We start from the raw sequence: 25,792 nt of genomic DNA on the forward strand, positions 1-25,792 counted from the left end.
TTTATCTAAAGCATATCTTATTCAACGCATTCTTAAAATGGAACATTTAGTTTTCTTTCCTCAATACTTTCTGTTTTTGTCATAGTCTTAAATATTGAATACTGAACCATTTTTATAGAGTGAATATAATCATCTTCCAATTTATTCTAGTTTATTTTGCTCAAAAAAGTCTGCATTTTATTTTATTTTTGCCCTTTTGAGATGGAATCTTGCTATATAACCCAGGATGGTATTGCACTTTAAAAAAAGATTATTTTTTTAAATTGTAATTATATGCATGTGTGTTGGTCTCTCTGTCTGTCTCTGTCTCTGTCTCACTCCCCCCCCCGTGTGTGTGTGTGTGTGTGTGTGTGTGTGTGTGTGTGTGTGTGTGTTTACAATGCCTGCAGAGGCCAGGAGAGGTGCTGGATATCCTGTAAATGGTTGTAAGCTACTTGTGTGTGTTAAGAATCCACTTTAGGTCTTCTACACGAACAGCAAGCATTCTTAACTGCGAAGCTGTGTTTCCAGTCCTTGACATTTGAACATTTAATCTTCCTCAACCTCCCTAGGACTAAAGTTACAGATGTGTGCCACCACACCACGCCTGGCTATATTTTATACAGATGGTAAAGATTGGAAAACAATATCTGTCAATGCATATACCAAAACACAGACATATTTCCAGTTACATGGGTCAGTGGACTGTCAGGTTATTTGTTAACAATTTTCTTTCCTGAATGAGTAAGTAAGCAAAAACAAATTCAGATTTTCTAACTACAGATTCTAAACTCAATGTTGTCCCAACCTGAGGGGAAAAAAAGCTCTAGGTAAATTGCAACTGGTTGCAATCCAATTTGTAAGTGAATTTGGTCACTGTAGAAACCATTGCAAAGAACTGGAATCCCAGTATTTGGGAGGTAAAGACAGATGTATCCCACAAGAATCCAATGTCAGCTTGGACTACAATAGTGAATTATAAGCTAACATGCATATGAACATACATAAAATAAAACCAATTCCTCCAAACCCTAGCCAGTGGTTCTCCATACTCTGACTTCTCATCTGGAAAGTTTAAAAGTTGTTTAGCCCTGTATGATGGTGCACACCTATAGTCCCAGATACTTGTAGACACAGCTACGCACACACACACACACACGAGCTTTGCTAGCATGTGCCTTAAAGTAAATCTAATAAAAGAGTGAGCACACGTCTTTGCGGTTGCATTCTCTTTTCGGTCTGGTTTAGGGATGCAAAAGTCAATGCTGCGTTAGACTTAAAAAAAAAATGTCTGAAAGTTGCCGGGCACAGAGATGCATGCCTTTAACCCTAGCACTCAGTAGGCAGAGACAGGTGGGTCTCAAATAAGAGGCTATCTTAAGCTACAGAGTTCCAGGACAGCCAGGACTACACAGAGAAAAACCCTGTCTCAAAAAACAAAACATAAAATGCTTGAAAGTAAGTTTTCTAATTCACCCCACAATTTAAAATCAGCTACTGCTTAAGGCAGGGACATTCAATTCATCAAAGCACAGCTGTTTTGGGGAGACTTCTTTAGGGAAATCCGAGGCTTACTTCCCAGATTACATGTGGTGTAATGAGCTCATTCAAGGGGGCGGGGCGGGGCGTGGTTCCATGGTTCTATTTTTAAAGTGTTTATAAGCCCATCCCTTATTACCAAAGACCGCAGGCACGGGGGAGACGAATCTCACGCAGCAGGTAGAGGCAACCTCTGTACTAATCTGGGTTTCCGCAGAAAAACGAAAGGGTAGCAGTACTTTAGTTTCAACCGAGACGGAATGATCAGCTCTCTCGCCAGTGCTAAAATCCTTGGAGTTAGGCGTTAGAACAGCCGGGTACAGGCTCCTTGACTGGTGCAGACTATGATGGCTTGCTCTCTGTGAGATCAGAAAGGCCAAGGCATCGAGAAAGGGAGCTACAGAGAGGTTCCTGTAACCACCAAAGTGATGCCCTGCCTTACTCAATCACAGCACACAGAGAGTGTTCTCACGTTAAAAAAACAAAAACAAAAACCACCAAACCTGCAGATGACCAGTCTGCTTTCCTCTCGATATAATCTATTCTTGCTCGTATGACCTTTGAGGATCTGTAACGCGGGCGCTATTCCTCACCCCAGCTTCCTGTCCTACCTCTACCAGTAGATCTTCGGACGTCGTTGAAAGAGCAATTCACTTTCCACGGAAGAAATGTGGAGAGATCCATTTAAGGGGTGCTTTGAACTTGGTGAGGGCGGATGAGCCTGGGGACTGCAAAAAACAAACGAGCAACTCGGCCATAGGGGTGCTGGCTTCATAGCTCGGCCTGGGACCCCCAAATCCCATCGGTGGGATGGAGATAATGTCAACATGACCTTTCCTCTTGTTCTCCGGGATCTTGCAAAGCACTCAGATCCTAATAGGTTGTTGATGCTTGGGGAATTTGGAGGGAGGAGAAGGATAAGCGGTGGTGGGGTGGAGTTCTTGGCGCTTTTCTCCTAGAAAAATGTCTTTGAGCTTTACCTTCATTAAACTTTCCAACAAAGGAGCAGGCCCCTACGTTATTACCAGGAGCTAAGAAGGGTCAGATGGATCCTAGCAGGCAACTGTCACACTAGAGCGGTGGCACCAAACAACCGCTTTCATTAGACCAAAGATCAAAACTAGTTGTGCTGGCAGAGAACAGCGAAGGCGACTTTCGCCGAAACTTTAAAGCGCAGCGGGGAGTCGGAGTTTGCGGGCTTGACTCCCTGTACGTCTCAACCGAATCCGGGCGAGACCGGTCCAGGTTACTCGCAGTCAGACAGCTCTCAAGCCTCCCGCGGAGACTATGAGAGTGCCTCGGGGCGGGTCGGGGGAGGGTCTGGAACCGCAAGCTCTCTGGACTCAGGTTGGGCACAGACATCCCGGGCGGGGTGGATCCCCACGGGTGCTCCGCCCGGTCCCGCCTCCATCTCCACCCCGCGCCCCGGGGCCCAAGGGTGGGAGGACGGAATTTCCCAGCGCGGGGGCTCCCGTGTTCTCGGGCAGCCGGCAGGCCCTTTCTGTTTACGGAGAGAAAGGGGAAATGGAAAAGGCGGGGAGAAGGCTGGCGTCTGCTGCACCGCCCCGGGGCCGGCTCAGACGCGGAGAGTCAGGGGTCCGCAGCGCACGGTCCTCCCGCGGCCGACCGCCCATCTCCGGCGTCCGCCGCCCGCCCTCGGGACTCCCGCACGCCTGGTTCTCGCAGGCGAGCCTCTCACTGCCTACTGAGCCCGAGCTCCGGGCTAGCACGCGGAACACTCAGGTAACAGGGATTGGGGTGCCTTGGGTTTATTTCGGGGGTTCCCACTCTGAAACGGAGCGTGCCTCCCATTCGGGGAGCCTCGGGTGGTCTGCTGCACGCAGGTAGAGCTGGAAAGCACCTTGCGCAAGGCCGCTGGGAGGTGTGGACTCACGGCTCCTCCCCCTTCCTCCTTCTTCCCGGATCCCGGGTGACCAGTCAGTGCCGGCTTGGGCTGTGGCGGGGGAAGTGAGGACCCGCGCTCACAGCGTCTCCTGCGGGGGACGCTGCCTGGACAGCTGCACTCTGGTTGCTGAGCCTGGGTGAGTGCAACTTGGAGGCTGAAGGACCTCAACTACCATTGCTCTGTCGCTGGGCACTTTTACTATATGCAACCGCCTTAAGACTCTGTTATCTTAAGGGACCAGGTGGACCGGGAGGGAAACATATGTGGAAAAACATATTTGGGTCTGGGGAGGGGAATCGGATTTTGATTGAAAACAAACAAGTAAAAAAAAAAAAAAACAGCCAACATACTTGTTTAGCATTCATTATAAGGCCTTCTGCTTAGGCGTCCAACTCTGCTGTATCAAGGTTAGTGTGTATTGGTTCTTAAAGAGTGTCCTATAAGAGAATAGGAACAGGATTCAAAACTTCTGTAAGTGTTGAAGTGGATTTGATTCTACAGGGCTGGAAAGTGTCTTTCTGGGACTTTTGCAAAAGAAAAATATGTTAAGAAGTGTATTCCGAGGAGTAATGGGTTGTTTTAGTGGGGGAAAATCCTTTTAAAAATGGGAAGTACCACCACAACCCCCAATGCCAGGCAGAATATCAAGACTGTAGTCTGCATTCACTTGCTGGAAAGGTTTGTTTCTGTGGATGGAAGCAGCTGAACAGCTCACATTCCTGTTCTTGATTTTTATAGCTGCTTTCTGAAATAATTCTAAGTTAATTTCTAATCAGTGCTTTGACGCTTAATTACAAAAACTAATCTTCGACTGCATTTGCAACAAGTGCCTCTAAAACTGTCCTAACTCTCTGATCTGCTAGGAGGTGTGGATTTTATGATGAGGATTGTTATGCCTGAGTCCAGGATCAGTCACTTTAAGCTGAGCATGTTTGTCAGTAAAATGGAATGCCTTCACCATGCACAGAAAGGGGCTCTGGCCTTGTGTGGCCAGAGATCCTAGTATATGGTCTGTTTAGTTGAGGCAAGAGGGTTCAGGGCCTTTTCATGTTCTCCAGGCTGTTGGTGCATCTGGGTTGCTGGGCAGCAGATCTCTGTGACAAGAGCCTCTTAGGAATTGAGCAAGCCCTATAGAAAGTTAAATACTCCTCCATCTCCCTATGTCTCTCCTCTCCGTCTCATCTGTGTGTGTGTGTGTGTGTGTGTGTGTGTGTGTGGTTTCTTAGGCCTATGAAAAGAGCAGATTTTCTGCAGGATTAAAACCTCCAACTGGTTTTCCTTTCTAAAACAGTGCAGTGACTTGGAACTGTTTGCCACCCCCCCTTTCTTGAGTCAAGAACTTTATTTTCTGTTTGGTTATTTATTTGATAATTCAGTCTGGGAGCCTTGGGTCTTCCCTTTACTCAAGGGGCCCTAAAGTCAACCACGTTTAACTTCTGTTTTCCTAGTAAATTCTACAGTGATAGAAACTGCAACCGATAGCTCTGTGAAGCTGAGGTCAAAGGTTCTCCTATCAGCTTACAGAGCTCTCTGTGTCTCTTGACAAGCTAGGGACTTGAATCACAATCCCTCTCAAGGATGTGTGAGATGTTTCAGACGGTACTGTCTGGACCGTTGTCCAGATTTACGTGCGCTGGTAGCAAGCGTCAATATACTTCTTGGGTTGGGCTCCCCTCACCTTTGTTTCAGCATAGAGACAGTCTTTAAAAGCTTGCCAAGGAGAAGTCTGGGGAATAGGCAGACAAATCCCACTTCCAGATGAGAAAGGAGGCTGGCATGGTGTTTGCTGAGCTAGGTACACATCTCAGTACTTGGCACAGCTTTACTTACTACGTACCAGACTTGGGTACCTTGTGCACACGAGCTTCTTAAATTGGATGGTAGGTGCTGTTATTATCTCTACTTTGCAGTTGGGGGGGAATCAAGGTACAGAGAGCTTGAGTACTTGCCCAACATCTCATGGGCAATGAGGTTGATGGTGAAACTTGGCCATAAGGAGAGGAATTCTTAATGTGGCCTTGATGCTAGATGCTTTCCTCTGAAGCAGTTTGTAAATCAGAGGCACATGACTTGGTCATGTGTGCAGGTGGCCCTGGGTGGAAGTTTCCAGAATCTTTCAACTGAAGCTCCAAGTTGACACAGGTGCATGGCTTTGGCAGAATGGTATCTTGTTACTTTGTGTATGTGTCTTGGTGTAATGTATGTAAGTATACATGTTTGTGTATACATATCATGCAGGTGTACATGCACAGTGCATGGATGTGCTGGTGCGTGTGAAGTTAGAAGTCAATATTGGGTGTCTTTCTCACCTTACTTTTTGAGGCAGGCCTTTCACTAAACCAAGAGCTTATGGGTTCAGCTGGAGTTGCTAGCTGGTGAGCTCTAGGGAGCCGCCTGTGTCCATACCACAGCACTGTGATACATGCCAAACACCTGAAGTGTCTTCCAGAGAGGCTATGCTTTCTAGAGCAGAGTGGTTTAAGTCAGACAGGCTTTGAAATTGTCTTAGATCTCTTAGCTGCTCTTATCTTTTCTCCTTTGTAGTAGAGCTGAGTTATCTTAAGACCCAGGGGGAACAGTGTCACTTTTTATTACTGTGTTTGCCTTCTTTTGTCACCCACATTTCCTAAGTGTGGTGCCTGATGGTGTGGGACCAAAATGTCACCTTGGCTAGTGAAGTCAGCTGATCTTCACCCGTGGCTTGCTTATAACAGATTTGGCTTTCCTGACTTCTTTCTTCTTCTTTCTTCTACTAGAGTTTCTCCAGGCCAGTTGATCTAGGTGTTAGCTTTCTGGGACCCTCAAGATGAGTGCTTTGTGTTACTAAAGGATTTCAGGTGTCAGAAGGGAGCTGTGACTCACAGGTTGACAGATGAGTCACCTCTCTCATCCTTGTTTATCTTTGGCACATTAAGATCCCAGGTCCCTGCTCCTTTCTAAAGAGCTGTTTAATCTATCCCCACTAGATTTTCCCCTCAAACTTAACTTCTGTTTTACATGCCTTCTTCTCTCTTGGGACTTGGCGTATTTGCCAGGTTAGTTCCTGAATTTTAGTCAAGTAGTTCTTTTTCTTTCAAGTCATTTTTCCTCAAAGCCACTGTGATCTTTCTGGGGGGACACTGAAGTTGTGCAAGGTCAATAGTTATAAGAAGGAGGAGTCTTAGTCTTCGGAGAACCCTGGACCGCTCTTCACTGTGTTTGTGTTTAGTGAAAGTTTGTGTTCAGTAGCTGGAGCTGATGCCACAGTAAGTAACTTGCAAGTGCTCTGCATCTCAGGTTTCCCCCTGCAAAGTGAGCTGGGCTAAAGATTATCTAAGTTCCCTTTGAACTTGGCACTGCCCACTTGAATAAAGAAGAGAGGTGCAGAGGAGCAGATCCCCAGACTCTTCGGTCTCCAGTTTAGACACACCATAGTGAAGGAAGTGTTTGTCTTTCTTTTGTAGACTCCGCAGCAGGCACCACAGGGATGGAGTACATGAGCACTGGAAGTGACGAGAAAGAAGAGATTGATTTATTAATTAAGCATTTAAATGTGTCGGAAGTCATAGGCATAATGGAAAACCTTTACGCCAGTGAAGAGCCAGCAGTCTACGAGCCCAGCCTGATGACCATGTGTCCAGACAGTAATCAAAACAAGGAGCACTCAGAGTCGCTGCTTCGGAGTGGCCCGGAGGTGCCCTGGCTGTCATCTGTCAGATATGGGACCGTTGAGGATCTGCTTGCATTTGCAAACCATATATCTAATACTGGAAAACATTTTTATGGACGTCGACCTCAAGAATCTGGGATTTTATTAAATATGGTATGTTTCTTCTGGACAGTTGAGTGCTGTGTGTTCAGCTTTACTGGTATGGCTTCACTGAATGCAGAGTGGCATTGAACATGGTTTAGAATGGCTGCCATGGTACAAGTTTTAAGGAATATATTTATTGGTAAGAATCCCCTCTGTGTTAAAAAACGAGAAGGAAATCTTCACACAAGCTCCATTTCAGAAACCCATAATTTAGTAGTAATTCTATGAAGAATATACTTAGTGTTTTCAGGGGTAGGGCATGCTAGGTAAGCACTGCACCCCTGAACTACACCCCAGCCCTTACAGATGTATTTTAACAATTCACTTAAAGGCTGATTCATTATACACACAAAAGAGAGGGTCTTAATGGGAGCCCACCAGCCAAGAGACGAATAAATGCTGTCTTAATAATGCTGAAAACTAAATTATTTTCTCCTTTCATCCCATTTGGCTAAATTTGGTTCCTGTAGAAATGCAGCTGATAGGTAGCAAATAACTATCTGCAGATTCACTCTCTGTAAGTGGCAATGCACCACAAGTGACAGAGTTACTTAGTCATCTCAAATATGCAGATAGTCCAAAATATTGTGACGACTCTTTGTTGCCGCAAGAGTTGGTCAGGTGGAGCATTTAGGTGTGCCTGGCATTCTGTCATGTCCCTAGTGTGTTAGAGGTGAACACGTGGGCGATGGTTAAAAGGCGATTTAATTCTGTAAAAAGGACAGCTTGCAAAAGAGTCGTTGGTGAGTCACAAACATGTCTGTTGATAGAGGCAGCTCTCTTTCCCTTGGTGTGTACGAATGGCAGTGTGACCCATGCTGGGGGAGCTGTTGCTGAAGAGCCCGAGTTGGGACAAAGGAAATAATAACAATGATAATTTTTTAATCGTCCCACATTTATTTGATGAAAAACAGCACAGTAATTTAGGTCAGCTATGTAGTGAGTTGTTTTGTTACCAGTCAATTGTGTTTGGCTCAGTACTAAGCAAGCTCACCGTTCGGCATCAGGGCGTGACTGACTTCCTTTGGTGTGGATCTACCACGCTACATTTAGCAGTGAACTAAAGCAGTCTTTAGAGTATGACTTCATTTTATAAATGGGAATTCATCATTTGAAGCAGGAGCCATACCTGGTTTCCTCAGCCAGAGTAAAACTAGAGGAGTATGCTTTAAAGTAACACACATGTGGACAGTGACAAATTCAGTGCTGATGTATTTCTTCCATTGTTTTACATATTTGATAAATAAAGACAAGCAGAATAAACTAGTCGTCCTTGCTTGTAAATATAGAGAAACTTAAGTGTGCTCACCCTCACTGAGGAGAGATGGACCATCGTCCGTATACACAAGGGAATGCTAGGAAATTTTAAAGAACACCACCAAAAAAATAGCTTCTTACATTGGTTTAGGAGTAGAGCCAGGAGAGCTAATGCAGAAAGGGCTGGAAACCACAGTCATTAGAAGGAAGTAAAAATTTGGTCAGTGAAGTATTGTCTGTCATTCCCTGCCAAAGAGCCCATGCTCAATAAATGAGCAAATTAACTAAAAAGAAAATGTAGGAATCAAAGATACCATAAAGGAATCTTAAGAATCTTAATAGGCACTTGTATTTTTTTTAATGCTGAAGAATATAAAATATAAAGCAAGAAGGCCAAAATGAAAGGAATGATAGGAAACAGAATGGAATTATAGCCCACAGGCACATGGATCTGACCCCATTAGGCCTGGGGCTGTGCCTCTGGGACTGTGTTTAACTTTCCTGTCACCGGCATTAAAAATGAAACTGTTCTCTAAAGCTGGTGGTAATCTGCCACAGCTCAGTGCTTTATAAGTGATGGCCTATGCATTGGTCTTTGGTCAGAGCCAGTCTGACACATGATTTGCATGTAATATCATTGATTCTGGCATGGTGTTTCTGTGAACCCATCTATCCTGTAGTCAAGACCTTTCTCTTCTCATCCTCCATCTACATACTTGGCAAAGCTGTGTAGTTGCGTTGCTAGCTTTGTGTAGCTTTGCTGTTCTTGCTTTCTCTGCATTAGAGAATTAACTGCCACCTAGATTGGGTCCTTAGTAAAATATATCCGTAAAAGCTTCCTACATAGGGATAGAAGCCTTTATTCAAATATTCCTTTGTTCATTTGCTAGACCTAGCTGGGACAGCTACAGTGTATCAGGCTATTCCAGGTGCTAGATAAGAGTTCTGAGTAGTCTGTGCCACAGGGAGCTCAATGCCTAGTGTGTATAGGAAGCAAGTGAACAGGTAACATAGCATGGTGTGCTCAGCCACAATATATCTACACCCTGACAGCCTTGGGGATGCTTAGGCAAGATTTCTCACACCCATGAGTGTGAGGAAGGGAAGGGAAAAGGAGGATATCCGCACAGGCTTCCCAGACTTGGTACCTATACCGAGATACAAACAACAAGTTGGAGCTACATGAAGTGAAGATTGTTTTTGGTGAAGAGACAACAAATGCAAAGGCTCAGAGGCATAGAGACCTGATGTGTAGAGGCAGCCAACACCCATGGTGCTGCAAAGTTAATTAGACAGGGTGGACAACTACAGATTAAAGCAATATCCCAAAGCATGGGCATATTGGATGGGTTCTCCCTGGGTGTGTATTTATGTATGTGCTATTTCCCTTAAAATAATATATGTTAAGTATTCTACTAGTATCCAACAAAATCCAAGGAAAGAATTCCAGGAGACTCACCTAGGAACTATTTACTTTATGTCACTGCAAAGTTATTTATAACCAGCTTATACATAATCTGGATAGAATTATAAAACAGTCCCCAAGCATTCAACTCTGGTGGTTGTATGTGGATCTGAATACCCCCACCTTGGATCTGTTCACTATACATGCTGGTGTGTTATTTGGAATGATGATCCTCAGGGTTTAGACATGGAGTCACAGTTTCTCAAATTCAAGAGTCCAGCCTTCTCCATCTGATGTTTGAACCAGGCAATTCATAATACTGGGTAGAACATTCTGGTTTGTTCCTCCAGACCCATTAGCAAGAGCCATTCCCACCCTGCATCCAGTGCCTCACTGTCAAATTCTGACCATAAGGAAGTTTCTTCTTATATACAACCAAATCCATCTCTGACTGCCCCACTCCCATCCCTAGTAAGTGTATATGATGAGTAGTGGTGATACCTTAGAGTTCTGAATTAAGAACTTGGTATGCCATTTGCCTTTGAGATGGAAACCCTTACTACCTGCCTTACCAATAGGAACCTGAACATAGATTCCACTTATGTCACCAGGAGGGTAGGAGAGACATAGCTTTGTCTTTGTTTTTAGATAATCTGTTTCCATGCATGTAGCTGAAGATCACTTCGCTTCATAGGAACCAGGTTACACAGCTCACTCAATAAAATACCTAAGGAATTTCCCAAGTACTGTCCCCTGTATTGTTTAGTACAGATAACAGTAATTTGTATGAGGGAATAGAAAGCTTATGTCTAGTGTCTGCCCTTGAAAGTGACTTCAATAAGTTGGAGAATTGACAGAAATAAACAGCACAGGGTTCTACAAGATTGCTTAGAGGGGACCCCAGAAAAGAGGAAGTTAAAGATAAAAACGCAGGTCAAATTCAAGCAGTGAAGACCTGGTATTAGGGAAAGAGCCAGACCTCTGTGAATTGCACACTGTCTTGGGCCTCACCCAGTGAGTGCGTTCCAGAGGCTTTGAACAACTGAGCCTGCACCCTAGCATGGCTTTAATTACAGCCTTCTGGAACCCCAAAGGCTCTTACACAAAGAGGGGGAGCTCTGGCTTTGGGGTTGGGCAGACCTGAGTGCAAATCCTAATTCTGGCACTGATTAGAGAGTTGCTTCACCCCTGGAAGCCAGCCTCGGCTATGAAATGGAAATAAAAATAGAGCCTAGCTCAGGATGGCCGTAGACTTTAATGAGATAATGCAAAGCAACAGCACTGCACCTGGTCCCTAATTAGCTCTCAGTGTGGTGGCTGTTCCTTCCCTCTGTCCTCTTGCATAGTATAAGGGGGTGGAGATGGGTCCTCACACACTTAGTTTGGTCAAAAGCCAAACTTTCATGAACATGGGTTCATGAGATGGTTCACTAGAGTTATTCTGTGAATGACAAGAAAAGGGACCCCAAGCCAGTGCTGCCAGGGCCATAGCTCTGTCTAAACATGGAAGAGCCCACCATCACACTATCCTTAGCACAGTGCAAAATGAGGTCTACGGGGACAGGAAGTGACTTTTATTTGGTTGGTCATCATTATTTTAAATGAGACAGGACAGTGTTTTCCATTTACTTCCTTTAAGGACCTGTATGGGGTCCCCCCTCAGCAAAGGCACCCTGTACATATTTAAGTTTCAGATTTAGTGATTTTTGTGTTTCCAAGTATTGGGCTATTCTTTACTTCCTTTCCTGTAGATCGTAGAACTAATTAGCAATGATGGAGGTTGAGTGTTCAGCCCTTTGGTCATCAGGCCTATGGCTATAATGGTGAGTGGAAGCTTAGATGCACCCATAGTAGGATTGGATGCTTGTTCTTCTCCCATGGGATAGGCTTAGGGGTTCCACATCTCTTCAACTCTTGAGGTAGCTCAATACTATTTCAATCAGAAGTCCTGGGTTGATATCTCAGGCCATAACAGGACTATCACATTGAGGAAACAGCTGGCATCTGGGGAGACTATCTCTTAGAACACTTTAGACATGTTTTACAGCATGTGTTCTAGGCCATGTTTCCCATGGGATACTATTTTATTTGAATTGTGATATTCACTTTTATTTGTTTATTTATTGTTTTTGTGACAGGCTTGCCATGTGGCCCTGACTGGCGGGGCCCTCAACATTCTCTTGCCTCAGCCTCGCCAGTGCTGGCATTTTTGTAGTGTCCCACCATAGTGGGTGCCACCCTCTGATCCCACATTGCTCTCAGGATATAGTTCTTGATGCCTGAGTTGGCTGGTTTTGTTTTTCTCTTTGTGTTGAAGCGTGTTTTGTTTATCGTTCATGTATGTAGTGCTGGGCGTCAGTCCCAGGACCTTGTCCATACTGGGCATGTGCTCTACCACTGAGCCACACTTCCAGCCTGGAGCCCACTGGTTCTGAAAGACCTGATCTAAAGGTTATCTTTGCCCACAAACCTTTAGAAGTCTGGAGCCTCCTGTCTCTCTGCTTGTGGTTGCCTCCTCAGTGCCAAGCCCATCCCAGGGCACATAATAGGCACTGCACAATGAAGTGAGAGACAGCTAAAGAGGGACAGCTCTGTCCCTCCTTATTTATGCAGCATTGTCAACTCACGACTCAGGCATCGCACATTGGCTCCACAGTCCTCCCTGGGCCCTAGTTAATTTCCACGCTCTCTCTCTGTGTGTGCATCATGTGTGAGTAATGGCTATGCAGACAAACAGGTTAGTGCATTTTAATAGAAACAAGTCAACCTCCAGGCACGAGTGCATCCTATATTTGCAGTCTTTGGGTCACAGTCGTCAGACTCCCTAGATAAATAAATTTTCAGCTTCTCTTTGGCAGCTTACTACTCATAAGCATTTGGAAATATGAGCAGGTTGGACCAGGAACTTGTGTCTGTTACAAGCTTTCTCTGTCTTGCTCAAGTTCTAAATATAGCCTGTAATGTCAGAATGACACACAGCACCACTGCATTGGATGCTTCTAAAATAGCCTCTGTGGAGTGGACTTTACCTTAGCATCTGTATCTCCTTGCAGGTAATCAGTCCCCAGAACGGACGCTACCAAATTGACTCGGATGTCCTCCTCGTTCCTTGGAAGCTGACTTACAGGAACATCGGCTCTGGTTTTGTTCCTCGGGGGGCCTTTGGAAAAGTGTACTTAGCACAAGATATGAAGACCAAGAAAAGAATGGCGTGCAAACTGGTGTGTACATCCACGCTGTGTATCTGACTTCCTGGCTTTGGGTTATCTACCATAACCAAAGGCTCTACCCTTACACTGGGTTGTACTTAAGGTTCCTGCCCCAAAGTGTCTGCCGTTTCTGGCGTGCCTGGTGACCTGGGACAATTCAGTTCTTACATCTTGATTGTGACCTCCTGTATCTCTACTTAGGTGTCTTGGAGCTTGGGATTGCAGATTTATAGGGCTGAATTCAAATGTACCAAGTACTGAAAGGGCCCCATCTCTTAATGACTGCGATGTGAGAAGCCTGCTGGGCAGACTCTGGCAGCTCAGATGTACACATCTGGAGTGACCCAGTAACTTTACTGCTTAGTTACACCCAGCAGAGAGGTGTGTCCATGTGTGTGACTATTCTGGGCTGTTCATTTCAGCACTGTTTGCTGAAGTAGCATTCTCAGAACTTCCCAGATACCAATAGGTGGACACTCCTGCAATGGAACATCAGGCCACAAAGAGAATGGATGGCTTACAGCTGGATGGCTCACAGCTAAAGCAGTGCGGATGTGTCTCAGAACTCTGAAGTTCATACAGCTAGACACAAAATAAGATCTGTTGCATGAGGTCCATGTATATTAAGTGCAGAAACAGGACCACAAATTCATATGCTAGATAGAGGCTGTGGTCATGGGGCACCCTTGCGACACCCCATGTGTCCCACCCAGTACTTGGGAGGAGAGGCAGGTAGATCTCTCTGAAGTCCAGGACAGCTTGGTCTATGTCGTGAGTTCCAGGCCAGCCAAGGTTGCATAGTGAGATACTACCACACACAAAAAGATTGACTAGATAATCTATTATTAGAAGAAAAATAATACTTACAGAAAGCTTTTTGAAGCTTCTGTCGAGGGCAGCCCATCCAAACTGTAATCTAGAGTCCTTTTTTAAAAATTGGAGACCCAGTGTCCTTTTTTAAAATTTTACTACAAAAGCATGGAAAACTGGCTTTGTGATTTTGTTGCCCTTTTAGTGTTTGTTATATTTAGATATTTAAGGAGAGTATTTTTTCTTAAGAAAATCAAATATACAATTAAAAATCCCAGACAGGCTCAAAAGCATGGAGATTCATGAATGGGGCCCCCTTCCTTGCTACGACCACTGTTGGGAACTTCTTGTTTTCCAGATATGTGCACATCATCATTTCAGAATAATACCACCTTTTGCCCTGGCACAGTATTTGGAGATAAAAGAGTCTCTCTGCTCTATGAACACTACCTCTTATCACAGCTCTTATTGACAGAGGACTAAGTTTTCATGGGATATCGGGATGGGTGGGCATTACCTTAAAGCTGTGGTCAGAGTGTGAACTAAGGAACTTGTGACCTCATGTTAGGTACTAATGACTTCATAGCATCACACAATCAGGTGAAATTTTTGAATAACACAGAGTTCTGGGGCCGTGAAGATGATGTATATTGACCATAGGAAATCCTCTGCTCATTCAATACTTGTAAACTTCATTTGGATTTCAAAACTCTAAATGAAATGAATTTTTCCCTACCTTATTTTTTTATCTTTTAAAAGATTTCTCTCTAAAGATGACATAATGTAGAAGGAACTCTATACTAAACAGTTTTTGATACCACAGAGCCCTGTCATATACCTTTTAAGTGTCTTTGTCTTAATTTGACTTCCGGTTTGTGGGTTGATCTGCATTGTTTATTTTATCATCTTGAGGTTGTTTAGACTCTTGACCATGTGTTATGTTGCTAGATCCCTGTGGATCAGTTTAAGCCATCGGATGTGGAAATCCAGGCCTGCTTCCGGCATGAGAACATTGCTGAATTATATGGCGCCATCCTGTGGGGTGACACTGTCCATCTCTTCATGGAGGCAGGAGAGGGAGGGTCTGTTCTGGAGAAGCTGGAGAGCTGTGGACCCATGAGAGAATTTGAAATTATTTGGGTGACGAAGCACGTTCTCAAGGGACTTGATTTCCTGCACTCCAAGAGAGTGATCCACCATGATATTAAACGTGAGTAGTGGTGTCTACCTTGTTGTGGTTTAATGGGACTCACTGGATTGGAGACAGGTGAGATGTTTTAATCCAAAGGCACTCAGTGGCAGGCAGTACAGCTCCCTACAAACAACAGATCATCTTCCTTTTCTGTGCCCCTGAAAGAGCTCAAAGAATGCAGCCTGGTCACTAAGAATGTTAGCAGCCAGAAGGGAAGGTGGTGACTAAACAATGGAGTGAGGATACGACCACATATCTGTTGGGTGTGTTGCCTCTGTCCTTGTATAGTGCTTTAAAAACAATAATGCAACACTGACAATATGGCTCAGTGGTAGAATTCCTGCTTAGCCCACACAAGGCCCAGGGTTTGATCCCCACCACATACACACGCCACAAACCACACACATACACACCATACAAATAAACACATGCACACCATACAGACACACACACACACACACACACACACACACACACACACACACACACACAGAGGGAGTGGGCGAGAGGGAGATTACTTACTGCAAACATGTAGGCATATATTTTTGAGGAACAAATATCTTAATTTTGAGCCATAATTTAGTAACAATTCATTAAACAATCTCTTAAAAAACAAATTGCTAGAACTCAGATATTATATAGAAATAAAACAGGCTCACTATAAATCTTTAATACCTAGTGACAAGCACAACTTTAATCAGAAAAAATAATTTTAACTTTTATTTATTTTTTTAACGACAGTGGCTTGATGGTAGATGCTTGTCTTAGAATTTGAAGCCCAAGCCTTGAGCTTTCCTAATGGCTGTACTCATATAAGCCCACACTGCATGGGCTCTTGACAGGCCTCAAGTGATTTTCAACTGACCTCTCACCAGCATGTCTCTTCTGGGTGTGATATGCCTGTGTGATTACCAGAAGCATTTCATTCTGCTGTGATTAGAGCTCACTCTTCTAGATGATGTTGTCATGTTGCATTAGGATCTATTAACTCACATTAAAAATCCTTCCCATTGCAGCTAGCAATATTGTATTCATGTCTACAAAAGCTGTTTTGGTGGATTTTGGCCTAAGTGTTCAAATGACCGAAGAGGTCTATCTTCCCAAGGATCTCCGAGGAACAGAGGTAATTGTATGAGTGTGAAAATCGTTATTATCTTATTAAGAATAAATTCTAGAAATGCTGTGAAGGACAAAGCAGGGGGTAAAATGACAGCATTAAATCATCCTTGTCACCAGAACAAATCATTTTACTTTTTACATTTTCCCTGTACTGTTTATATGATGAACTTTTAAATATGTATGTAATATTTATAGACATTATCTATTACTATGTTTATACATTCAGCACAAAACACTTGCAAGCAATCCAGTGCTGAAACAGTTGAGCATCCCTAACCCAAAAGTCTAGAGAACTGTTCAAGAGCTGGAGAGAGTTCAGTGAGACTTGCTGCACAAACCAGAGGAGGTAGTTCAGACCCTGAGAACCTACATAAAGCCAAGTGTGGTAATCCCTTGCAACTGTGGTTAAATGAGAGGCAGACAGGAGTGTTCCCCAAAGCTCACAAATAGACCGCAATACACAGCAGTAAGTAAGAGATCCTGGCTCGAGGTAGCAAGTGCCCAGTATGCAGGGTCTCACACACACACACGCACACACACACACACACACACACACACACACATGCATGCACACACACAAACATACATAGAGAGAGAGGAATGCACACATCAGACAGACAGACACACAAAAGTTTTTAATAAAATCAACATATGTATGCGAATATTCCAAAATATGAACTCTCAAATCTGAGAGGCTTTTGGTTCCAAGCGTCTCAGACATGGGATACTGAACTTGTAGATTCAGAATACATCTTTTAAAACTGTTACAGAATGATAATTAAAATAGTTCACCTGAATTATTTTTTCCCTAATATGACTTTATTGTTGGTGAATACTATTGTTATAGCAGATAGGAGATTGCTGTTATCCCATTTTATAATAAGGTAATAAACATGGAGAGACTTTAAAACAGAACCTGAAAGTACACAGTTACACAGATTCCCCAGCTTGAATTCTTAGAGAATAAGGATTTAGGTTCTTAGTCCTTATTTTCTAAGAATTTGAGCTCTGGATTCTGGGTAGCCTTTTAACTAACATCTTATTAGATAACAAACTAACATGATAACTACTCCAAGTCTTGGCTCAGTTTATCCTCACTGTCCTGGCTGTTTCCATTCATTGAGGACTGACCAGCAAGGCCTGGCTGTCTTCTCCCAGGGATAGTTTAACCTGGAGTCATGAGCACAACACACCTTGTTTGCAGCTATAGTGGTAATATTTAATCTGTGAACTAAAAACAAATTTAAACCTGGAAAATGAGTTTCTGGAATTACTTTATTTTGATTTCTGAGACAAAGTCTCACTATACAGCCCAGGCCAACTTGAAATGCATAATCTTCCTGCCTCAGCCTACCCAGTGCTGAGGCCATACTGGCTCTGTAGACATCTTTTTAAGTTAAAGAATGTTTATTTCCCACTTCTAGAAAATCTGATTTGCCTTGATGCTTAGGCCATTGTCTTTGGAAGGCCTTTCAGCACTTTTTGGCACTAGTCAGGAGTTCAGATCCGGGACATTCCACCCTTTTCCCTGGAACCAGTTTGAGAAACAAACTATTTATGGTATTAGAGGAAAAAATACCTTTTGCTTCCTGGCAATGCAGTCAAGTTGAAAATTATGCAATGTTGGAGAAAAGCCTGTGTTTCTGGGATTCTCAGCCAGGATGGCTGAGCATAGAGTCACACATCTCAGCCATCAGTAGGGTCTCTTTTTATTTGAGTTTGGGGTAGCTCAGACATTCCTCAAATGCATTGTGTAGCCTAGGCTGGCCTTGTACTCATGTCTTCTTGCCCCTGCCTCCGGTGTACTAGAGTTATGGGGCGTAGAGCACCCATCTAGCCCCTGAGTAGTGTTTAGATGAAGTGTTTTCAGCTAATGATAGTTTCTGTGTATTTGGTATAAATTGATGTTGCTGTCTGTTCTTCTGCGCCTCACTCTGTCAGTTGTCTCTCGTACTGTCTGCACAGTGCCCACAAACTGAAGTGGGAAAATGATTATGAAGTCCTGATGCAACTCTTCAGCAAGCCAGCTTTTACTCCTTATACTGAAGAGCAAATTAGATATTACTAGCCAGGCATGCATGCAGATTTGCTTTCCACTAGAAGGTGATTACTTGGCTCTTGGGAAGTCAGTGAATATTTCAGATCTCTGCAGTATAGCTCACAAATGCAAACTTCACCTCTGGATCCCTCCCTCCCGCCCTTCCCCCCCTTCTCCTTTCCATCTCCCTCCCTCCCTTCATATTCAGAGTTTTATACTGTAACATGTCATATATATACCCAAGGTTAGCCTGGCATATATTTACTTGTTTTTAGTTACATGGTTCAGAGAGAAAAAAAAATAGGAACTATAAATAACATCCAAGAATTATTTTGCTATGGTTTTGTTCTTTATTTTTACAGTTCTTACTTTCTTCTGATTCTAGTATTAACTTTTATATGTCAGTATAGAATAAAGATGTGCCCATGTGTTCATGCAGACATACCCATGACAGTCGCTTTTCCTTGCTATAAAACACAAAGGCTGGGCTGGGCGTTGGTGGCGCACGTCTTTAATCCCAGCACTCGGGAGGCAGAGGCAGGCGGATCTCTGTGAGTTCGAGACCAGCCTGGACTACCAAGTGAGTTCCAGGACAGCCTCCAAAGCCACAGAGAAACCCTGTCTCGAAAAACCAAAAAAAAAAAAAAAAAAAAACAAAACAAAAAACAAAAAACAAAACCCCACAAAGGCCTTGACTCTGACTTCAAGTTCTCCTGCACTTCACTCATTCCTGGGGGTGGGGGTGAAGTGGGGGCAGACAACTCTGGAGCAAGTGCTGTCAGTTCTGCCCCAAGCCTTCCAGGCAGCCAGCCCAAAGACAGGCTTTTCTGAGCTGCCTGTCTGGTTCTTTCTGGAGCTCGAGGAGGAAGAAACTTTGAGCTGGAAGCTCCTGGCTGTGTTCCAGAGGGCCTGCACCCAGGCCACCAGCTGATCCTGCCAGCTCCAAACGTAGGCTGGACGTGCAGGCACGTAGAACCCATGCATACGGTTTACTTCATCCCCAGTCTGTGTGAAAGAGGAGGCAGACCTCTTCTACTGACAGCAAGCACACAGCATTTATTTCTTAACTGTGTTTGATTATGGTAAGACATTTCAACAGGAAGTCCAGTTTCTTGGCAAGTTGTAGATGTGTAACTCCTTGTTGACCATAGTGTACAACGTTGGATATTCAATGTTTTAACCCTGTGATTGAGATTGTGGTTATTAAAAAGGTCGAGAGACACATGCTATTCATTGTCTGCAGGGAAAGTGGTTGGACACAGAGCTCAGTGTAGCCTTCTTGCTGAGGGCAGAAGGAAGCCTACAAGGAAGTGTGTTTTGGGAAGGAGTTGAGCAGGCTAAGATGGGGAAACTGGGCAATTTCCCCACTTTTTGTAAGATAATTTTTCTACTTATTTACTCAGCAATGAATTCTGAGAATGCTAACCCCTTCCTCATATTCTCATGACAGCATAAAAACTCTTGAAAGCTGAAGCAGGTTAAATATCATACCTGAAGGGCTTGGGACAGGAGGACTTCTCTCTTCCCCCCCCTTCTCCTCCCCCTCCTCTTCTTTTTCTTTCCCTTCCTTCTTTCTTTTCTTCCTCCCTTCTCCTGTTCCTCCACGTACTCTTTTTTCTTTGACTTGATCTTGGTACATCTGTGTGTTGTGAAATATCCTGAGGATGGGACTGAAGTAGATGCAGAGGGTTCATTAGCCTGAAAGACAGCTAGCAGGGGATTCTCAGTGTGGCTGTGTTTTAACTGTGACATTCACATGAGGTCATATGTGGAAATTTCCACTTGTGGCATCATCCTGCTCAAAGCTTCCAGTTTTGGAGTCCTTTGTACCCTTAAATTACAGCTGTTCAGCCTGTGTTGTTAACTAGGGTACTAATGCCGTCTGTCTGTGCCAGCCCTGACTACAGATTATTGGTAGCTAGGGCTTTCCTGTTTTCCTCTCCCATCTTAAATTTAGAAAAATAACATTTAGAAAATTACCCTACTTACTCAACACCGACTTATGAAATTAATGCAAATTATGCTGTATTTTGTTTATTAGTTAAATTTTTAGGACAAGATCTCAGTCTGTAGCCCAGGCTGTCCTTGAGCTTGTGGCAACACTCTTGCTGCAACCTCAGAACTTACACTCTGTTGTTGTAGAGGGCGTTTGATGCTTAGTCGCTGGGATACTTGTTATGTATAAATGACTCATTAGGGTTATTTTCCAAGCTTTACACTTTATTTTTGCAGGCTCTTCCCTTCTAAACCATTGACATAGATACCCTGCAGGATTCTGCCACCTTTAGGCAATTAAATGATAAATGGGAGAAGTATATGTGTAGTCTCATTTAAGTCTGAAGAGAACTGGTGATTTAATTGACAATTGTATATAACTGATGAACTTCTACAGAACTCAGATCAGTGGGAATCAGTAGGTTGAAGCCCTTTGAGGTCAGATCTGCTATGTGGGAAAGAGGTATTTTAGAGAATGTCTCAGGATTCTCCTTGGCTTGAGGAGATATTGCGATAGCATTCCCTCTAGAGCATGCAGCAAATGTCACAAAGGCAAAGGAGTCAGCTTCTAGAACCAGATAGGGAGAAGGAAGCCAGGCAAATGATGCTTTCCTTGTCTTTTTTCAGATATACATGAGCCCCGAGGTGATTCTGTGCAGGGGCCATTCCACAAAAGCAGACATCTACAGCCTTGGAGCTACGCTCATCCACATGCAGACAGGCACTCCACCCTGGGTGAAGCGCTACCCTCGGTCAGCCTATCCTTCCTACCTGTACATAGTAAGTGAGGGTCAGCTGGGCTGGGGTGCAGTGAGTCCCACCATCCCAAAAGCACACCAAAGAGAGGAAGTGATGGTAGAATTGTGACCCACAAGAGACGGTTGCAATTCCATTATTAAAATGAAAGTCTATTTTAATGGAAGCTGTCTGAAACAAGAAGTAGATATAATTTGTATGCTATCCCATTTTACTTGTGTGTGATAGAACACACTTATAAACATCAGAGTCCTACAACTCTGTGAGCCAAGGAAAGTGTGTGTGTTCTTTACGATGTCTTTTTAAAAGAAGAAAATATGTTATTACTTTTTGTACTCCCAAACCTCCTTCCTTCTGCCCAATAGCATGTCCTAGAGTAGGGTGTGGGAACCAGACAGAGGCAGGCATTTCCCTGTTGCTGCAGCCAGCTGTGGTCCCCCCATGAGAAGCTGTCACTGCTAATTCAAACCCAGAATGTACTTTTTGCCATTAAACCAAAGCTGGTTTAACCGCTGTGAGGAAGTTGAAGGGTATTTGCTAGGGGTCATGCAATGGGGGTCACTCCTCACTGTTTGAGCATGTCTCTGTGCCATCCATGCTGACAGAACTGGTCTGTTGACAGATCCACAAGCAGGCACCTCCCCTGGAAGACATTGCTGGTGACTGCAGTCCAGGCATGAGGGAGCTGATAGAAGCCGCCCTGGAGAGGAACCCCAACCACCGTCCGAGAGCAGCAGACCTACTGAAACACGAAGCCTTGAATCCCCCTAGAGAGGACCAGCCACGGTGCCAGAGCCTGGACTCTGCCCTCTTTGAACGGAAGAGGCTGCTGAGCAGGAAGGAGCTGGAACTTCCTGAGAACATTGCTGGTAGGTCACCCCACTGTGTGCATATGGGTGTATGCCTGTGTGCCTGTACAACCACTGGCCTCCCTCCTCCTGTCTGCAAACCTCTGATGTGGTCATGGCAGCACTTGTGTGTGGGGTGGGGATGGGGTGGAGGATGAAGGCCAGGCATGGTGACACATGCCTGTAGTCCCAACACTTGGATGGGGCAGTTAAGAAGTTCAAGTTCAGCATCAACTACTTGAGACCCTGTCTCAATACATACATACATACATATACACATACACATGCATACATACATACATACATACATACATACATATGTATATATGTGATGGTCCAGACAGGAAGACCACAAGATCAAGGCCTGCCTGGGTTACAGAGTGAGTTCAAGGCTATGCTAGGCAGCTTAGTGAGACTGTCTTGAAATAAAATGTAAAACAGATGCTGGGTTGTAACTCAGACACGGAACACTTGCCTGGCATGGCACAAAGCCTGCGTTCTGTCACCTGCATTGCACACACGCACACACGCACACATGCATGCACGCACCCCCAGAGGAACCAGGCACATCTTGAGAGGCTAAGATAGGAAGGTTGCCCAGACAGTAGCACAAACTTAGACCCAAACTCAGAGGTAAAGCCTGGAGTTCATGTTTTTCTTTATGCCTGTCTAATTTCTCAGTGTCTAGTGGGGAAAAATGAAATACAGAAGAACATGCCGGAATTTCTACCCAATCCCTGGTCTTCACTGGCCATTGGAACCCTACGATCTATGTGCTATTCCATTGAGGCTATCTGTGACAGAGCCAGAGCTGGGCCACTGTCTCTTGAGTCTCTCGGGTTGTTTCTTCACAGAAGGGACATGTAGTTGTTACTTGCTGGGCCTCCCTGTCATTTTTGTCATTGGTTTTTCTTGTTGTTTCCATGTTCCTTCTGCAGACTCTTCATGCACGGGTAGCACTGAGGAGTCTGAAGTGCTCCGGAGACAGCGTTCCCTCTACATAGACCTCGGTGCTCTGGCTGGCTACTTCAATATTGTTCGGGGGCCACCAACCCTGGAATATGGCTGATGGATGGCTTTGTTGGCAACAAACTAGGATGGACATTTCTCTCCTGGGTGTTGGTTTTGCAGGCCCTGCACAGCAGCTCTGGATAGTGAATTGTACCCATTTTTCAGGAGGCAGTGAGGCCTCTGGTGACACATGAATGTCCCTGCAATGCCCTCCTTTGTGAAGCTACTCTGTCATGTCCCAAGGCCCCAAGGTTCTCATTTCTCAGGTGGTGGGATTGCACGGGAGGGAGTGAAGAGCTCAGGGAAGGACCAATTCTGGTGACAAGTCCATTCACTGTGCCCTTTGCCGGACATGCTAAAAGTAGCCCTTACAAGATATTAACCTAAAACTCATATTCTCGGTTCTTATTTAAGTGTGGGAACTTCATTCAACTCAGAAGACCTGTTCTGTGTATATATTGGTGTGTATTATGTGGTAACTCTTTTGAGCCCTGGTGGGTAGACTCCAGTATAAGTTTAATTCATTATATTTTGGGTGAATAGAACAACTTTAATATTACAGCAATATACTGGACTAGTGTCTTACAAATGGCCGATTCACTCAGAGCCACCTGACAGCAGGCCACTAGTGACAGTTTCTGTTATGTTCCTATGGAAACACTGTGTACTGTACATGCTATGCTTAAAACATTTAAAACATTATGTTTTAAAATGTGGATAGAACTATGTAAACCACATAATTTCTGTACATCCCAAAGGATGAGAAGTGTGACCTTCAAGAAAGTGGAAACTTTTATAAATTCCTGGTGATGCTACACTTGTAATGACTATTTTCTTTAAAGTGTTTCTATATTAAAATAGCATACTATGTATGTTTTATTCCAAATTCCTTCATGAATCTTTCATATATATATATGTATATATATCTTTTAACATTGTAAATTGTGAGTATTCTTATTTAAAGTATATTTTTACATTATGCAAATGAAAACATTGTGGTCCAATAAATAAATTGGATAAACTGAGTATTTTGTCTTAATTTTTGAAGAGCGCGTGGGATAGATGTTGGAGGGGATGGTGCATTTCAGGCACCACGAGCTTTGCCACTGGCTGGCTCCTGCTGCCATGGACCACCTTCATGGTGAGTGGGAAGTGCTCCATCCTTGGGTATGCTGAAGCAGAAAAACAACTGTGAGCCACTGATTTGGGACAAGTGGGATTCCAGTCTGTCTTGAGTCTTGTGTTTATACAGTTAGACCACCTTGAACGCAGGCTTGCAAGCTATTTACTCATGAATGCTAACACTAATCCCTAACTGCTTCTGTATAAGGCAAATCATGTTCACCAGATACCAGAAACTTCATTCGCTAAGTGAAGAGGATGCAACTTCCCACATGTGTTGGATACAGTGCACCTTGTCAGTGTACATTAGTCAGCATTGCAGCACTGTGAAAAAATGCCAGACAGGAGATGCCCGGCTTTTGGGAAGGGACTTTTAGTTCAAGGTTTCTGAAGTTTCCTTTCATGACTGCTTGACTGTCTTGTTTTTGGGCCTATGGTGAGGCGGTATATCACAGTGGGAGTGTGCAGTGGAGAAGGCTCCCGGGAGAGAGATGGAGACAGAGAAAAGAGAAGAAACTGGAGCCCAATATTCCTTTCAAGAATACCAGCCCCAGACATCTAACTTTATTCCCCTAGGCTGCTGCCTCGCACTAGTGCCATGGACTGCGAATATGCCATGCCATGGGGTTTTGTAATCCCTGCAACACACATAAAAGACATACATTCTACGTAGGGAACCTGAAGCATTCTGAGGTTGTTTGTTCATTTGTTTTCTCAAGAGCACAGAGCAATGGATTGGTGAGAACGGTGTTTGAGACTAGACCTTTCTGAATCCAAAAACTGGGGCCCATTTTCGGTCTGCCGCTCAGGGAGTGGTCGTCTGCAAGTTAGGGACCATCTCTGGGGAGGCTCAGCACACTAGGATGCAGTGCCCTAGGCGAGGGCAGAGGTGTGGGTACCAAGAAGATGGTAGAACTTCAGCTTCAGAACTTTTTACTTGCATGACTCCTCCATGACCCCAAATGAGACCTGAAAAGACTTGGATCTGCCCTTGATTTGGAGGTTTCTATTAAAGGGATCTGAATTGGGAGGTCTCCTGGGACCTCCTGGCATTGTCCTCTGCCTGAAAAACTCAGTAACTGATCTTCTGTTGATGACGCATTTCTGTGCGAAATAACTCTTCAAGGTGAAAGCCTGTGTTTGCTGGAAGGTCTGAGGAAATATGCTATAGGTCTGAAGTCAGGCAGTGGTGGCCTTTAATCCCAGCACTGGGGAGGTAGAGGCAAGCAGATCTCTTGTTAGTTTGAAGCCAGCCTGGTCTACAGAGCTAGTTCCAGGACAGCCAAGGCTACACAGAGAAACCCTGTCTTGAAAAAAATAAGAAAGAAGAAGAGAAGGGAGGGAGGGAGGAAGGGAGGGAGGGAGGGAGGGAGGGAGGGAGGGGGGGGAGGGAGGGAGGGAGAGAGAGAGAGAGAGAGAGAGAGAGAGAGAGAGAGAGAGAGAGAAGGAGAGAAAGAAAGAAAAGATTGCCAAGATCTACTTTAACAGATATCTTCCATGTGCCCAAGTAGATGTTAGGTCTGTTAATGGAGAATTGAAGTCTGTGAAGTCTGATGGGAGCCACTATGAACAAAGAACTGTGTTGGGCCATGCAGGACACACAAGAACAAAAAAGATCCTGGCACTCTGAACTATCTAGCCCCAGTAAAAAGGAAGCACGTTCCATTTTGGAATCATTAGAGGATTCTCTGTTGCAATTTAGAATATCTATTTCAAAAAAAAAAAGATGCTTCTGGTCAAGCATTTAACTGACGTTTTAACTTTTGCCTAAAAACTAATTTTTATATTTATTTTGGTATGCAGGATGGAGATC

At 44.2% G+C, this 25,792-nt stretch overlaps 1 protein-coding gene across 3 annotated transcripts; it reads left to right on the top strand.

The window, feature by feature from the left end:
• The first annotated feature begins 1,677 nt into the window (after positions 1-1,677).
• Map3k8 (mitogen-activated protein kinase kinase kinase 8) lies at positions 1,678-23,882 on the top strand. 3 transcript variants are annotated; one of them, XM_040755356.1, is made up of 8 exons: positions 1,678-1,698; positions 6,868-7,226; positions 12,933-13,100; positions 14,847-15,108; positions 16,107-16,213; positions 20,870-21,022; positions 21,621-21,867; positions 22,785-23,882. In XM_040755356.1, the coding sequence occupies exons 2-8, from the start codon at positions 6,891-6,893 to the stop codon at positions 22,913-22,915; spliced, it is 1,404 nt and encodes a 467-aa protein (XP_040611290.1). In that variant the 5' UTR covers positions 1,678-1,698; positions 6,868-6,890; the 3' UTR covers positions 22,916-23,882. The 3 variants fall into 3 exon arrangements, with proteins under 3 accessions (XP_040611290.1, XP_012979987.1, XP_005085228.1); XM_013124533.3 differs by lacking the exon at positions 1,678-1,698 and adding an exon at positions 2,876-3,261; XM_005085171.4 differs by lacking the exon at positions 1,678-1,698 and adding an exon at positions 3,415-3,560.
• The last annotated feature ends 1,910 nt before the right edge of the window (positions 23,883-25,792 follow it).

The sequence above is a fragment of the Mesocricetus auratus genome, unplaced genomic scaffold (genome assembly GCF_017639785.1).
Source record: "Mesocricetus auratus isolate SY011 unplaced genomic scaffold, BCM_Maur_2.0 Super-Scaffold_100013, whole genome shotgun sequence".
Classification (NCBI taxonomy): Eukaryota; Metazoa; Chordata; class Mammalia; order Rodentia; family Cricetidae; genus Mesocricetus; species Mesocricetus auratus.

Coding starts and splice junctions, on each gene's coding strand:
- Map3k8 (XM_040755356.1), top strand. CDS start 6,891: ATGGAGTACATGAGCACTGGAAGTGACGAGAAAGAAGAGATTGATTTA. Junction 13,101..14,846: donor AAAGAATGGCGTGCAAACTG/GTGTGTACATCC, acceptor TTATGTTGCTAG/ATCCCTGTGGATCAGTTTAA. Junction 15,109..16,106: donor GATCCACCATGATATTAAAC/GTGAGTAGTGGT, acceptor TTCCCATTGCAG/CTAGCAATATTGTATTCATG.